The 15,244-nt window shown below is 37.8% G+C and overlaps 1 protein-coding gene across 1 annotated transcript; it reads left to right on the top strand.

Annotated features, from left to right (window-relative positions):
• Positions 1-5,701: 5,701 nt before the first annotated feature.
• On the top strand, positions 5,702-6,590 carry LOC100654762 (olfactory receptor 4C15-like). The gene has a single exon (XM_003423256.4). The coding sequence runs from the start codon at positions 5,825-5,827 to the stop codon at positions 6,557-6,559; it is 735 nt and encodes a 244-aa protein (XP_003423304.4). The 5' UTR covers positions 5,702-5,824; the 3' UTR covers positions 6,560-6,590.
• The last annotated feature ends 8,654 nt before the right edge of the window (positions 6,591-15,244 follow it).

The following is a 15,244-nucleotide window of genomic DNA, read 5'->3' as shown; positions in this document are numbered from 1 at the left end:
CCAATTCCCCAGCAGTCTCCACTCACGTCATCCTCCATCTCTACCTATGGCTCATTTGGTTCATTTGTTTTTCTCCTTGCCCACATCCACTCTATCAGGAAATCCTCTCAGCTTTAACCTATGTCTGAAATTCAAGAACTTCTTTTCATTTTGAGAGCTGTCACTTAATTCCAAGCCACCATCCTCTTTCACCTCGATTATTGCAAGTCCCTCTTACTTAGTCTCCCTGCTTTAACTTGTACACGATACTCCAATTCTATCCTTAGCAAGAAAGTTAGAGTTATTCTTTAAACACATAAGTCAGATCATATTATGACTCTACTCAACTGCACTGGTGCTCAGGATAAAATCTAAAACCTTACAATTGCTAAAGATCAGGCAGCAGTAATCTTGCTACCCTCCCACCTCTCTGAACTCCTCTCTCATGGCTGACCCCTCACTGATTCTTCAGTCCACGTGACCCTTTTCTGTTCTGCTTGCTGGCCAGGTATACTCTTGTCATAGGGCCTTCACATCCATAGGCTATTCCTTCTGTCTGGAATACTTTTCCTTCCCCTGAACTTTCTAAATGACTTACAATCTCATTTTGTATTCACAAATTTGAAGAAGTGATATTTTACATAAAACTACCCTTGGACCTGGACAAGCAGAACCGTGCCCCTGCTTGCATGCTTTGACGTGCCTGCTGCAAAATGTCCACCATTCTCCAGTGCCTGTGACTGGGAAGTCTGTAGTGCCTTCTGGGTAGAGCATCCCAACTTGGACATGACTCTATGGACCCCTGACCATTTCTACTTTTCATCTTGCTCTTCCATACTCTATCCCATCCATGGAGTCAACCAGAATCCTCCAGGAGCTCTTATTCAGCCCCTATCAAGTTATGACTGGTCCTGCGACTGGGACCCCAGTTCAAGGTATATGGTCTGGCATCCAAATGGCTTCAGCAGGCTGGATCTTTATTTATTTATTTCTACAGGATTGCACTACTTTGGGTTACCAGAGTGGTGCTGACAATGCTCAGTTCGAGACACAAGTTCAGTGCTTTGGGATAAAAATATTCCCCTGCTGATCCTTGGCCTTGGGCCCTTTGTGGGGGCCTTATCAAGCTCTCATCTGTCTATGCTCTGACTGAGGGTGTTGAGAGTGAAGGAAGACATCCTTTACCCTGAGTGTCCATCTTGACAGTACCTAACAAGATCATCCAGTCTTTCCACAGATTCCAGGCCCTGTATCAGGCAGCTGTCTGTGGCTTTCTGTCCTTGAATCACAAGGAATGTGGCCCATGTCAGCCAGTTCTTCTGGTCAGAGTAAACCTCTAAAATTTTAATAAAAAGAAAGCAACCCTTGTTCTTTGTTCCCATAGGTGCTTGATGTGAAGTTGCCTTTGGGCCTTAACTTTTCTGATGAATCACTTAAATTTTACATCTTTGTGAGGTATGAATTGCCATAGAAGTAGGTAAAGTAAAATGTTTAAATAGTGAATGGAGTAACAAAGTGTTTGGTTTAGCCCCTTTCTGAAGCGGCCTGTTGGGGCATCTCCAGGTTTTCCTTCAAACTTCAATCACAATACTACATTTCATCAGAGCAAACTGATCTGTCACTCATTCTTTTCATATAACATGGGAAGAGAAGAAAATATTAAACAAACAAACAAACAAAACCCATTACTGTCGAGTTGATTCTGACTCATGAGGACCCCATGTGTGTCAGAGTAGAACTATGCCTCATAGGGCTTTTAAGTACTAATTTTTTGGAAGCAGATGGCCAGGACCTTGTTCTGAGGTACCTCGAGGTAGACTTTTACATCCATCTTTTCAGTTAACAGGTGTGTGCATTAAAGATTTATACCACCCAGGGACGGATATCAGGCTTATAGTTTTAAAGTCATGGAATATCAAGATCAGGTATGTAGAGAAAAAAATAACATTTGGGTTAGTCTATATAGTTTTGCATATTTCTATATGAAATACGTTATTTCTTAAGAAGCACTCATTGCTACCCCAGCCCAAGAACAGCACATGTTTTCCTCATGTATAGATGCTGTGCCTTATTCCAGAACTGAGGTCTTGAATTTAGTAAGAACATAGGCGTTTCTATTCCAGTATACACATTGTTATGTTCCTCAACATAAAGGGAAGTGAAAACATCTTCACATAGAATCTCAGGAGTAGGTATGAAAGAAGGAGATTAAAAAAAAAAAATTCCCAATTGATTTGGGACCTCGGGATGCTGCCAATGCTTAAATACTTCAAACCACGTAAAAGTGCCTGGGATAATCATGCTGACTGAAATTTTTCAAACCCCCAGGGGCAACTGAGAGGCAGTTCTACAGGTTCATGTCCTCTCAGGGAAACCTTTTTAAATTCCAGTTGGAAATAAAGGAGGAGACCTTTGCTTCTCTGTGTTTTGTTCCATGACAGCAAATTAGAAACAGCAGTTGAGAAGCAATGGGGAACATTCTCTGCCTTGTGTGCCTGTGAGACTTTTTCTCTCTCTTAGATGTAGAAATAAGACTTGGAAATGACATTCACATTTTATCCAGCCACTGAATGGACTTTTCTCCATAAAGAATAGGAGATTGGCAACACTAGAATTTTCAAAAAAAAAAACATGATACATGGTGAGATTTATAATTCACATTTTTGCATTTTCAGAATTATTTAATCATTAATATAAATTAGCATCAATTAATTTACAGACAGCTTGATTTTCTTTGTATAAAGAAGCTGCCTGAAGTAGCAGTGGACTCATGTGGGTTTCACAGGTACTAAGGGATTACAAAGGTTATTTAAAAGTGCTATGCATTAAAAAAAAATTGGCATATCTACACTGTGACCAAATAAAATAATTTCCATTTTTAAAGTAATAAAAGAAAGAGTCAAAGAGTTTACCAGTAAAAGCACTTGTCAGCCCTGTTCATGGTAAAAGGGGAATTAAGTGTAAGTAAAAATGTTGACAATTTTCTGTGTCAGTGGTCTGGGGGCTTGATCTCCTGTTGAATGTATTTATGTGTATTGTGTTATCTGATTCTATCAACAGGCATTCTTATTAGCTCACTTTTCAGAGGTGGAAACCAAGGATTTGAAGTAACTTGTTCCATGAGGCATAACTAAATAGAAGAGCTTGGATACGAACCCAAGCCTGTATGAGTCTGGAGTTGATGTTCTTACTTATTTCACTTCATTGTCTCCTTTACTTTTGTCCTAGGCTAAAATGACCACTGTTGAATCCTATGTCTGTTGTAGAGTGATAACTTTCACTAAAGCCTTCTGCAACAGAGTTTTTTATTGTGACATGTCAGAAAACAAAAAAGGATATTGTCTGCAAGCACTCAGGCTACAAACAAACCAAAATCCAAAGAAGGATAACCAATAAGTGCTTTTTATACAATTTTGACAGGTGCGGATTCATCATGAGTAATAGTGATTCTAGGGGTTCTTCACAGCCATTGGTATAATTGCCTACAAGAAAATTACTTAGAGACTATCTTTGGTTTAAGGAAATACAAAGAACTAAGATCGTGATTGGGTGACCTTTTCTTGTTCATCTTTTCTAACAGTTTGGTCTATTGGCTCAGGGGCCCAGGGTCTGTCATATGATAACTGTTTCAGTGATGTGGGCTATGTGTGATATAGGGTAGATCTCTAACTTGCTTCCTGGGGTAAATCGTCACTTAGTTTTGGTAGGCACTTCCACAGTCCATTGAACAAGTTAGAGCACTCAGTCCTCCCCCTTTGATACAGTTTCTTAGTGTCTGAAGCCATGTGAATCCTGATAAACAAATTGGCCTGTTGTGGTTATGGCCTTCTGTGGTTAGGTTAATCCTTTATTCTACTGATAATCTTTATATTTTAATATATGTTTGTTGACAGACCCAATGACCCGTTTGGGTTTGTTTTATGTTTTTTTGTTTGTTTCTGGATACGGAGTTGACAGTGCTGGCACAATTTAGGATTGCCTAGGTCCCCGGGAACATAAGGAAAATGGTTGTTTAAAAGCAAACAAACAGATTGCATTAAACTGTAAAATTGTATATTCATTAGTTTTATTTGTCAATTCTAAGTGGCATTCAACAAAATCAGCCCCACAAGTATTTTATTCATCTCTTTTGCAAACATATAATTATGTAAATGATTTGAGTGATAAATTTCTATTATAGGTACAAACAAGGACAGGCTCATTCTTCAATGCTGTGTCTACCCATGGAAAATGAAGTAAGAAGTTGAAATAATTATCTGGTTGAATCGTGGAAATGCTTTCTATGGGGAAAGCAGCTGGTTTATTGAGTGAGATAATAATAATCACTTTGCAACAGTTCTTTGGGATAACCAACGCTTTCACATTTTCAAAATTGGCCCTCATCATAGTCTTGTCAGATGCTTTGGTAAGCAATGTATTTACTGTTTTACAATGACATTATATAATTTTGAAATGAATATGCCTTGAGGAGTTGCACTTGATCATGTTAGGTCACGTTGTTTAAAGAATTGGTTAAGAATTAATAAAGTCTTCAGACTGGCTTATGTTGAATATGTTGTTTCTATTCTTCACTTCCATGGTTGTTGCCCTTTGTATATGTATTTGATATTTATTTATATGGTAGGGCCATTACCTTCTGATTATAAATCATGTGGAGTTTCTTTTCCCTGAGGTGTCTAATTTAAACATGAATAAATGAATCAGAAGGTTTTAACCTTGAGAGCTGTGCGGAGACTGTACAAAGGCCATCCTTGCTCTGAAGTTCTCCCAGAAAAGAAATGTTCTCACTGCTCGTTATTGATCCAGTGGAATGGACTTTGTCTTTGGAGCCAGAAAATCCCAGATATACCTTTTGTTAATTTTTTAACTTAACCTCCCAAATTAGGGTTATTAGGGGTAATAAAATCTAATATGGACTGTATCCTAGAAACTAGGCACTGAGCAATTGCTTTCCTTGAGTTATTTCACTTAGTCAACAACACAACATTTTAAAGTAGGTATTATTATTATTATTTTAGTCAGTTTCAGTTTTCATTTTAAAATGAATTTTAAAAAACGACACTTAATATATACTCTCTTTAAGCATACAGTTAGGCACTTTTTCCCTTGGTCTTTATTTTTTATACGGAATGAAGTACTCCATCTTAAAGGCTTAGTTCAGCTCAAACTTTTAAAGAAACATTTGGGGGAGTGGGCATGGCTTCCAAATGTCTCTTAAAATACATGTTATCTGTTCTTTTATTTGTAGATAAGGCTTTTTTTTTTTTTTTTTTTTTAAGGCAGTCTCCTGGGGAAGGATGCATTTCCCATGCAAGTCATCATGGTTCCCATGCCATGTCAATGGAAGGCATAACTAATACATTATAGTCCTCCTTTCCTCAGATCTTGGATGTGCTTCAGAATCCTCCTCAACATTTCCCTCTAGGTAGCCACTCCTAACAAGTGAAAGCTGGCACCCACTTTAAAAACTATTTGTCATCCCTACCACATATGAATGTTTCCATTCCCACATATTGAAACTCTGACTGTTTTAAAGGGTTTAACCTCAGCTCTGGCTCATAGCTCAAGAAATTTCTTTTTTTGTATTTTTAACAAGAACAAAGGACTTAAAATAATTTTGCTTATGGATTCATCGATACTTTGATGACTATGCCAATATCATAAACTCGTTTGAGACAAACATCTTTCTCATAATTTCAGATTCTACATGGTCACTGTGGTAGCTTCCACCTTTTCCTCCAAAATATGCAAAACGAAAGCTTTGAAACTGAATTCGTCCTCTTGGGTCTTTCATGGAACCCAAGTGTTCAAAAAATAGAATTTGTTGTATTTTTTGTTTTGCTGCATGGCAACTGTTGGGGGCAATTTGCTAGTTGTGGTGACCATTGTCAGCAGCCCGAAACTCCTGGGATCCCCCATGTACTTCTTTCTGGCCTTCCTGTCCTTCCTGGATGCCTGCTATTCCTCTGCATTTGCACCAAAGATGATTGCGGACTCCCTCTATGAGAAGAAAACCATCTCCTTCAAGGGCTGTATGACCCAGCTCTTTGCTGAGCACTTCTTTCCTGGAGTGGAGGTGATTATCCTCACCGCCATGGCCTATGACCGCTATGTGACCATTTGCAAGCCATCGCACTACTCCTCTATCATGAACTGGAGGCTCTGTGGTATCCTGATGGGGGTAGCCTGGACAGGGGGCTTTCTGCATTCTGTGATACAAATTCTCTTTACTTTCCAGCTGCCCTTCTGTGGCCCCAATGTTATCGATCTCTTTCTATGTGATTTGTACCCATTATTGAAGCTTGCCTGCACTGACACTCACATCTTTGGCCTTTCTGTGGTTGCCAATGGTGGGTTTATCTGCACCATAATCTTCTCCTTGTTGCTCATCTCCTATGGTGTCATCTTGCTCTCGCTAAGAACTCATAGCTCTGAAGGACGGCTGAAAGCTCTCTCCACCTGTGGATCTCACATTGCTGTCGTGGTTTTATTCTTTGTCCCATGCATAATTGTGTATGCCCGACCTCCATCTGCTTTCTCCTTCGACAAGATGGTGGCCATAGTTTGCACACATTCATAACTCCCTTGCTCAATCCTTTGATTTATACTTTCAGGAATTTAAAAAAAAAAAAAAAAAAAAAACTTTTTCAAGAATAAGGAAGTGAAAAATGCCATGAGGAAATTGTGGACCAGATTGGTGGTGCTTTCTGATGAAAAATAAAACATTAAGCTTAAAAAAATTAAATTTCAAGAGGAAGGAAATCAAAATGGGCTTGACCAAATACTTTATAGGGGCTGGAACCTGTATTGCTGAATGTAATGTAATGCAACAGAAAAATACTAATGGGTAGGTCAGGAAATGCTATTTCCACCCTCAGGTCACTCATATCTTGGAGTTGGCAGCTCAGTATCGTCTTAGGGAATCTGAGGAGAGTTGAATTTTATGTTTGTTTAGAATAAAATAATGAAAAGAATTCACTAAAAGACAGGAATCAGATTATTAAGCTTCTTGCCATTCAAACCATACTTTGAAAAACCTTCATGGAAAGAAGGAAAAAAATATCTCAGATATCAGGAATAGGAACTTCCTGAAGCTATTTTAACTGAAAAAAAAAATTACTTTTAGAGTACTGATCCTAGTTGAGCAGCCCTGGTGGCACTGTAAGTAAGCCCTCGGCTGCTGATGTAAGGAGTGTTTGTTCGACAGCATCTCTTGCTCTGCAGCAGAAAGATGTGACAGTCTGCTTTCCTTATAAAGATCACAAATCTGGAAACTTTCCCAGTCAGAATTCAAGGGATGGCAATGTTTGTATGTTTGGTTTTTTAAGGCATATTTCTTCCTAGCTAAAAGACATGTCCCAGCATCCAATGTAGTTAGGTGTGGCCACGTGACGAATTATGGCCAATAAAATATAAATGAAGGTGGTGTATTAAATGATAATTCTGTGATTGTGGAATCGTTGTGGGAATTCAGGCAGCACTTTTGGACCATGAGGATGTGTGTTAAGATTAGTGGAAAAGGAAGACTGAAGGATTCCATATCCCTATCATAGAGTTGTAATACCAGCCCCATACAAATTTCATTTATGTAAGAGAGAACTAAATTTCCAACTTGTTTAAGTCACTGCTAAAAAATAAAGTAATATCAGAATCTATATCATCTATTACATTTATGAACTGTTCTGTTCATTAATGCTGATATTCCTTGTTAATTAGTTCTCACAAATTTCGTATCATTTTGTGGGATCCCCAAATTAGTTCACGTTAAATAGACTTTACTCATTAAGCATGTTATTTAACAGCTCAGTGTCTGACTTTTTTTTTTTTTTGGCATCCTGACATCTGAAACAAATCTTGGTCTTACTCTTTTGTTTTCAGGGGACTTCTTGTTACTAATACCAGCTGATAAATTATATGATCACCTCCGTATTAGAATTGCAAAAATTCACAACTCTTCATAATACTAAGGTTTAGCAAAGAAAAGAATAGAAGGATACTTTAATTTGAAGAAAGGTATCTGCCCAAAAAACCACCACAAGTGTCAAACTTAATGGGAAACATTGATGTACTTCCTTCATATTTAATTGAGATAATTTAAACCATCAAAAGAGAACTTCCAGACTCCTACAACTATATCTATCATTCTACCAGCCTCCATTCACTTATATGCTGCCTTCTTAACTGCTATTTTAAACAAAGTGTCTGTGACCCTTACCAAAGGCAACCATTCTCTTTATTTTTGCATGGGATGTCATCTTCTCACTGCTTACACAAGGACACTTACTTGTCTAAGAATCTCTTCTGTCTTTTATTTCATCTATGTTTCACTCTCTCTTGGAATAGTTACATTAGCAAAGAAGCAATTCATTACCTTTCTCATCCTTAAAGAAACCTTTTTTTTTACTCCACTTCCTTTTTATGTAATACTTCATTTCATTCTCCCTCTTTTGCAGCAGAACTCAAGGGATCACGATGATGCCTGTCTCCCATTTCTCTTCTTCCATTCTCTTTAAATTCCTGTCAGTCACACTTTAATACCTAATACTATCTGTAAATCCTATTCTCAAGGACAACTCAGATCTCTGTAACATAAAATTTAACAGCAATTGCCAGTTTCTCATCTTATTAAATTTATTAGCACCATTTAACCTAGTTGATATAGTCCTCTGCCTTCACATACTCTTTACATGACCAAGGTTCCCAAATTAATATCTAAGTCCCAGAATCTTCCTTGAGTTTGAAATCTGGACATCCACCTGCTTTCATGGTATCTCCAACTAAATGACAAATAGGTATCTCAGACTGAACAAACCCAAAGCTGTATTCCTGGTTCTGCTCCCATCCCCAGATTGATTCCACCTATGTCATCCTTCATCTTGACTGTTGGCACATTTGATCTATTTGTATTTTTTCATTCCCCACATCCACTCTATCCAGAAATCCTGTTGGCTTTAACTTTAACATGTATCCCAAATTCAAGAGCTTCTTATCATTTTGGGAGCTGTCACCTAATTCCAAGCCATCATTGTAATCACCTGGATTATTGCAATTACCTCCTACATAGTCTCCCTGCTTTTATCTTTGAACCCTCTACCCCAATACTCTACCCTCAGCACAGAGAAATGATTTAAAACCATAAATAAGATCATATCATGACTGCAACTGCACTCCATGTCATTCAGGGTAAGTTAAAACATTACGGTTGCTGAAGATCAGGCTGCAGTAATCTTGCTGCTCTCGTACCTCTCTGAACTCCTCTCTCATAGACAACCTCTGACTGATCTTCCAGTCCATGTGGCCCCTTTCTGTTCCTCTTAGTGACGAGTCATGTTCTTTCCATAGGGACTGTGCATTCATAAGCTATTTCCTCTGTCTGGAACAATTATCTTTCCCCTGACTCTATAAATTGCATCAATTGTCACTTTATGTTCATAGATTTAGAGAACTGGTATTTTAGAGAGCAGTATGGTATCAAAATGACAGCAATGTGTTACCCTTAGACCTGGGCCAGCAGAACACTATCCTTGCTTCCACACTTTGGAGTGTCTTCTGAAAATTTTCTAAGCTCTCCAATGCCCAGTATTGGGAAGCTGGAGGTGCTTTCCAGATGAGGCTCCCCAACCTGGACTTGACTGCATGGACCCCTTCCTATTTCTCCTTTTCAAGTTGCTCTTCCATACTCTAGCCCATCCATGGGGTCAACCAGCAGCCTCCATAAGCTCTTATTCAGCCCCAATGATGTTATGCCAAGTCCTGTGGCTGGGACCCCAGCTCCAATTGGGTCATCTGGCAAGCAAATGATTATTGCAGGTTGGACATTTATTTTTTTCACAGGATTGCACCACACTGAGTTACCAGAGTGGTGCTGACATGCTAAGTTTGGGTGACATAGCACATGTTCAGGGCTCTGGGATAAAAATGGTCCCCTGCTACTCCTTGGCCTTGTGCTGTGTGTGTGGGCCCTTATCAGCTCTCACCTGTCCATGCTCTGACTGAGGGTGTTGAGAGTGGGGAAGACATTCTTTACCTTGAGTGCCCCTCTTGCTGCTGCCTAGCCAGATCACCCAGACCTTCCACAGGCTCCATGCCATGACTCAGGCAGTTCCCTGGGGATTTCTGTCTGTATCACTGCATGTGTGGTCCATATTGGCCAGTTCTTCTGGTTGAGGCAGACATCTAAAATTTTAATAAAAAGAAAACAACACACATTCTTTAATCCCATAGGCAACTGATGTGAAGGTGCTTCTAGGCCTTGACTTTTCTGATGAATCACTTCAATTTTGCATCTTTTGTGGGGTACTAATAGCCATATAAATAGGTAAAGTAAAATGTTTAAAGATTACATGGAGCAACAAACTGTTTTGACCCCTTTCTGAAGTGGCCTTATGGGTCAAAACCAGGCTTCCCCTCAAACTTCTATGGATCTGTCATTCATTCTTTTCCAATTAAAGGAAAAGAGAAAAAATTCTTAGAAAACAAAAACAAAAACAGTTGCTATCAAGTCTAATCTGCCTCACGGGGAACCCGTATGTGTCAGAGAAGAACTGTACATCATAGGGTTTTCAAGAACTGATTTTGTGGAAGTAGATGGCCAGGCCTTTCTTCTGAAGTGCCTAGATGTGGATTGAACTTCAAAGTTTTGGGTTAGTAGCTAAGTGTGTTAACCATTTGTTCCACTCAGAGTCAGAAACCAGGCTCTTGGTTTCAAAGTCATGGAAAATAGGGATCAGTTATTGAGAAAAAAGATAATATTTGTATTAATCTATAACCCTGGTAGCAAGGTGGTTAAGTGCTATGGCTGCTAACCAAAGAGTTGGCAGTTCGAATCTGCCAGGTGCTCGTTGGAAACTCTATGGGGCAGTTCTACCCTGTCCTCTAGGGTCTCTATGAGTTAGAATCGACTCCATGGCACTGGGTTTGGTTTAGTTGGTTTTTATACATTTTTGCATATTTATACACGAAATGTGTTATTCTTTAATAAGCATTCATTGGTCCCCAAACCTGAGAACTAGATATGCTATCCTCATGGATTGATGCTGTGCCTTATCCCAGAACTCAGCTCTTGCTTTTAATAAGAACATAGGCATTTCCATCCCAGCATACACAGTGTTCTCTTCCTGAACATAAAGGGAAATGTAAGCACCTTCAAATAGAAACTCAAGAACAGCTAAAAAAAAAAGCAGGAGAAAAAAAAAAAAACCCTGATTACTCAGGGCCATAAAAGTTTTGCAAACTCTTAAGCAAGTCAGACCACATAAAACCATGTCTTGCAGACTCATCCTGTCGGGAAATTTTCACACCCCAGGGGGCAACTGAGAGACAGTACTATAGGTTCATGTCCTCTCTGGGAAACTTCTTTAAATTCTAGCTGGAACTAAAGTAGAAAACTTTTGAATCTTTATTTTTTGTTCCCTGAGACCACGTTGAAGGCAGCACTTGAGAAGCTGTGGGGAATATTCTCCACCTTGTGTGCCTGTGAAGCTCTTTCTCTCTCTTTCAGGTGTAGAAAAAAGGCTTGGGAACAACCTGCACCTTTTATCCAGCCACTGAATGGACTTTTCTCGATGAGGAATATGAGATTGCCATCACCAGAGTTTTCAAGGAACTGATACATGGTGAGATTTATAATTCACAATTTTGCATTTTCTGAGGGAGTTTCAAAGTGTAATGTAGCACTTAAAGTATGAGTGTAGCATTCAGGCTACCAAGTATAATACATGGGTTTATCAATGACGTGCACACTTGGGCTAGTTACATCATCTCTCTGGTTCTCAGGCACCTCATTTATAAAGGGGATAATGGTATTAGCAAAGTTTGTGGAAACATAAGAAGTAATGCACAACTAATGCTGCACAAATAACAGCTAAAGTAATAGAAACCTTTTTCTGGGTTGACAGTACCAATTACTTAAAATCTAATGAAACTAGATCTGTCTTCAGCTTGTCATCTTCAAGTTAAATCCAAATAACTTAAAACTGCAAGAAGTTCATATTTTTTCCTAGCTCTCGATATGGCATTTTATTTATGCTTTCTGAATATATTCTCATTTATCATTTCTCCCCTAATACTCTTCCCATCCTGGAGTTTTAGGCTGAAAAGTGGGATTTGTCTGAGATTTTAAAGCATACTGTTATAGGATCCTGGTATCTTGAGTGCTGCTTTTTCATTTACGCAGCTTTAATGTTTCCAGAAATATTTCGGGGCAGGGCATTGACAGTAAGGAAATATGATTTATTCAAATCACAGAGCAGAGCCTTGACTTTGAAATTTTTCCTAAGTGTGTTTGATGTCATAGGTAGCACTAGGTTTCTGTCTCAGAATTGTTCAAAAATGTCTAAATGACTGAAGCTCTGAACTGCTGTGGTGCTAGTTGGGGCACCTTGCGTCTCTCTCCTAAAATAAACTAAACTACTAAGAGAGAACAAATAAGGCTCAGGCATCCATCAGGAAGTATACAGGCGGAGAGAGGGGTTAGTATTTTTTTTTAAGTCCAGGAATAGAGTATAAGATGAGATGTTTAGAGAAACCAGTGGAGCAACACTGAAAGAGAGAAAAGCGTCTGCAAAGTGATTTCCCAGGTTATTAGGGAAGGGAATATGCTTAGGTAGACAAAGTATAATTATTGCTGAAATAGGTGATAATAATAATCTGGATCAAAAACACAGTGGACTAAGAAACAACAGGGAGGATGATTAAGAATGGAATTTAAATCTATTCTTTTAATTTATAGTAACCATGTTTATTTACCTATGCATATACATATGCAGGTATGACTTATATACACATATATGAACATTTAAAGGATTCTAAAATATACGTTTATATCTCTATTGCATGAAAGACAATAACAAAAACACTGCTTATACTGACAACCTTAGTACTAAATCTGCACATAGCTTTGAATGTTATATATACTTCAAAGTTGAAACAGAAGTTTCTATTGTTTTTCAATGATTAGTATTAGAATTAATTTTGCTGTTTCATATTCAAACTAATAGGATAGAAATAGTGGTCATGGGGGCAATTTGGGGCTGCGAGGAAAACGTCCAATATCACAGTCCCAAGAGATGCCCCAGAGCACACAGTTCACAGCTGGCCTTGGGGGGCCCTAAGCAATCTCTCATGCTGTGTATGGCTATCAAGAAAGAAGAGACCATGGAATCCTCTCAGAGAAGTGTGGACAGAATAAACTGCTTCCTTAGAAGGAGATATGAATTTAAAATTGATATCAGAGTGAGTGCAGGAGCTGGGTGAGGCTTACCTCATGGTATGGCTATTTATGGAAAATTTATAACAATTGTAACATTTTTAACATAATAATCTAACCTCTATTGTGTTAGCATGATAATTCTACTTACACAAACAAATTATATTAGATTATGAAGTAATCCCCAGATCCCACCTCCTTTTTATGAACTGTTTAGTTGATGGAAAATATGGTGTTGTGGGTTTAACCTTGATTATAACTATTTGAAATATCCTTATAAGTATATAAACCTACGTAATGAAAAGGAAAAAATCTCTACCATTTTCATGTGCTCCCGTCTAGATTTTAAAATGATATTAATATGTCTATACAAATAGGGGTGAATGTTAAAATTTTCTTCTGCTTTTCTCATTTAACATACTGTAAAAATACTTCACCTTCCATGTCTGTCTATTATTCATTAGCATTTTATTCACAGTGTCATGCCTTATTAATTTGAAGTAGTCTGATTTACATAAACATCTTACTGTTATTGAACATTTTGGGCATTTCTTTAAAATTTTATTTTTATAAGTGACACTGCATCACCTTTTGTTATAAAACTTCCTCCACCTCATCTCACTTTTAGAATAATTGTTTAGAGTTCGGATAACTAGTATACATGATACAAAGGTGTTTATAAGTCAGAAATATTTACTAAATTGTTTTCCAAAAGGATTACACGAATGGAAACAGTTTCATTGCAATTTAGCAAGGAGTATAATTTTTTTAAAAAAAGTGATTTTAACAATGCATAATTTATTCTTGAGGCAGAGTCAATTTTCTAGCTCACTCTGTGTGTGTAGTCACTGCTTGAAAATAATTTCGACATCACTCTTTCACGTGTTTAAAGCTTCATACTTTGCCAGTCACTGTCCTATTAACCTTCTTATTGGACTCTCTTAAGTGAGGCAGCTTGAACAAGAGTTACTCTCCCTACTTTATAGGTGAGAACACTGAGGCTGAGTGTTTCGTTCAAGGGCGCATGGCTGTTCCAAGATGAAGCTGGGATGGCTACGTTTTTGACAGCAGAAACAAAGTCATTACCTTTTTCTTTTTTAAAAAAGGTTTTAATCCTGAGTAATTTTAAATTTAGAGAGAAGTTGCTCAGATTCTGTAGGGAGTTATTGTGTACTCCTCACCTAGCTCCACCTAATGTTAACATCTCATGTAACCCTGAGTTCATTTGGAAAATCTATGAAACAGACATTGGGATATTACTGTTAATTTAATTGCAGACTTTATTCATAATTCACTACTTCTTTCACTACTGTCCTTTCTTCCTGTTCTAGGACCCAATACAGGACAATTAACTTTTAAATGACTTAAAATCATGGACTTTGTGATCATAAGCCATGAGGACATTGTATTCTCCATTATAAACATTTTAATACTAATTTTGGAAATTCTTTTGATCTAAAAGCAGAGGGGGCTGATTTGTTTATATCTAAAGCGCTTTTTAGTTCTAAAACTGCATTACTCTTAGAACTCCCCATATAGGGGAAATGAAAAGATTAAGATTTATTTAATTATTGATATAGATTCAATTTAAAGTTCTTTGTCTAAAGAAACTACCTGAATAGAAGTGGATTCATGTGAGTTTGAGAGATACTAAAGGACTACAAAGTTTATTTAAAAATTCTATGCATTAAAAATTAGCATATCTACACTGTGACCAAATGAAATCATTTACATTGTTAAATAAAAGGTTGAGTCAAAGAGCTTATCATTAAAAGCACTTACTAGCCCTGTTCATGATAATGTGGAAATTATAAATAAAAATCTTGGTAATTCTTCTCTGTGTCAGTGGTCTGGGGGCTTGATCTCCTATTGATCATTTTTATGTGTATTCTGTTATCTGATTCTATCAATAGACATTCTTATAATCACCAGAAGCGTGTAAACCAAGGGTTTTAAGTAACTTGTTCCATGAGACATAACTGAATAGAAGAGCTTGGATTTGAACCCAAGCCTGTATGAGTCTAGAGTTGACGTTCTTACTTATATCACTTCATTGCC

The sequence above is a fragment of the Loxodonta africana genome, unplaced genomic scaffold, assembly GCF_030014295.1.
Source record: "Loxodonta africana isolate mLoxAfr1 unplaced genomic scaffold, mLoxAfr1.hap2 scaffold_85, whole genome shotgun sequence".
NCBI classification, from domain to species: domain Eukaryota; kingdom Metazoa; phylum Chordata; class Mammalia; order Proboscidea; family Elephantidae; genus Loxodonta; species Loxodonta africana.
This window is presented reverse-complemented; position numbering and strand designations above follow the sequence as displayed.

What these genes read in the sequence shown, in the direction of transcription:
- LOC100654762 (XM_003423256.4), top strand. Translation starts at nt 5,825, where the DNA reads ATGGCAACTGTTGGGGGCAATTTGCTAGTTGTGGTGACCATTGTCAGC.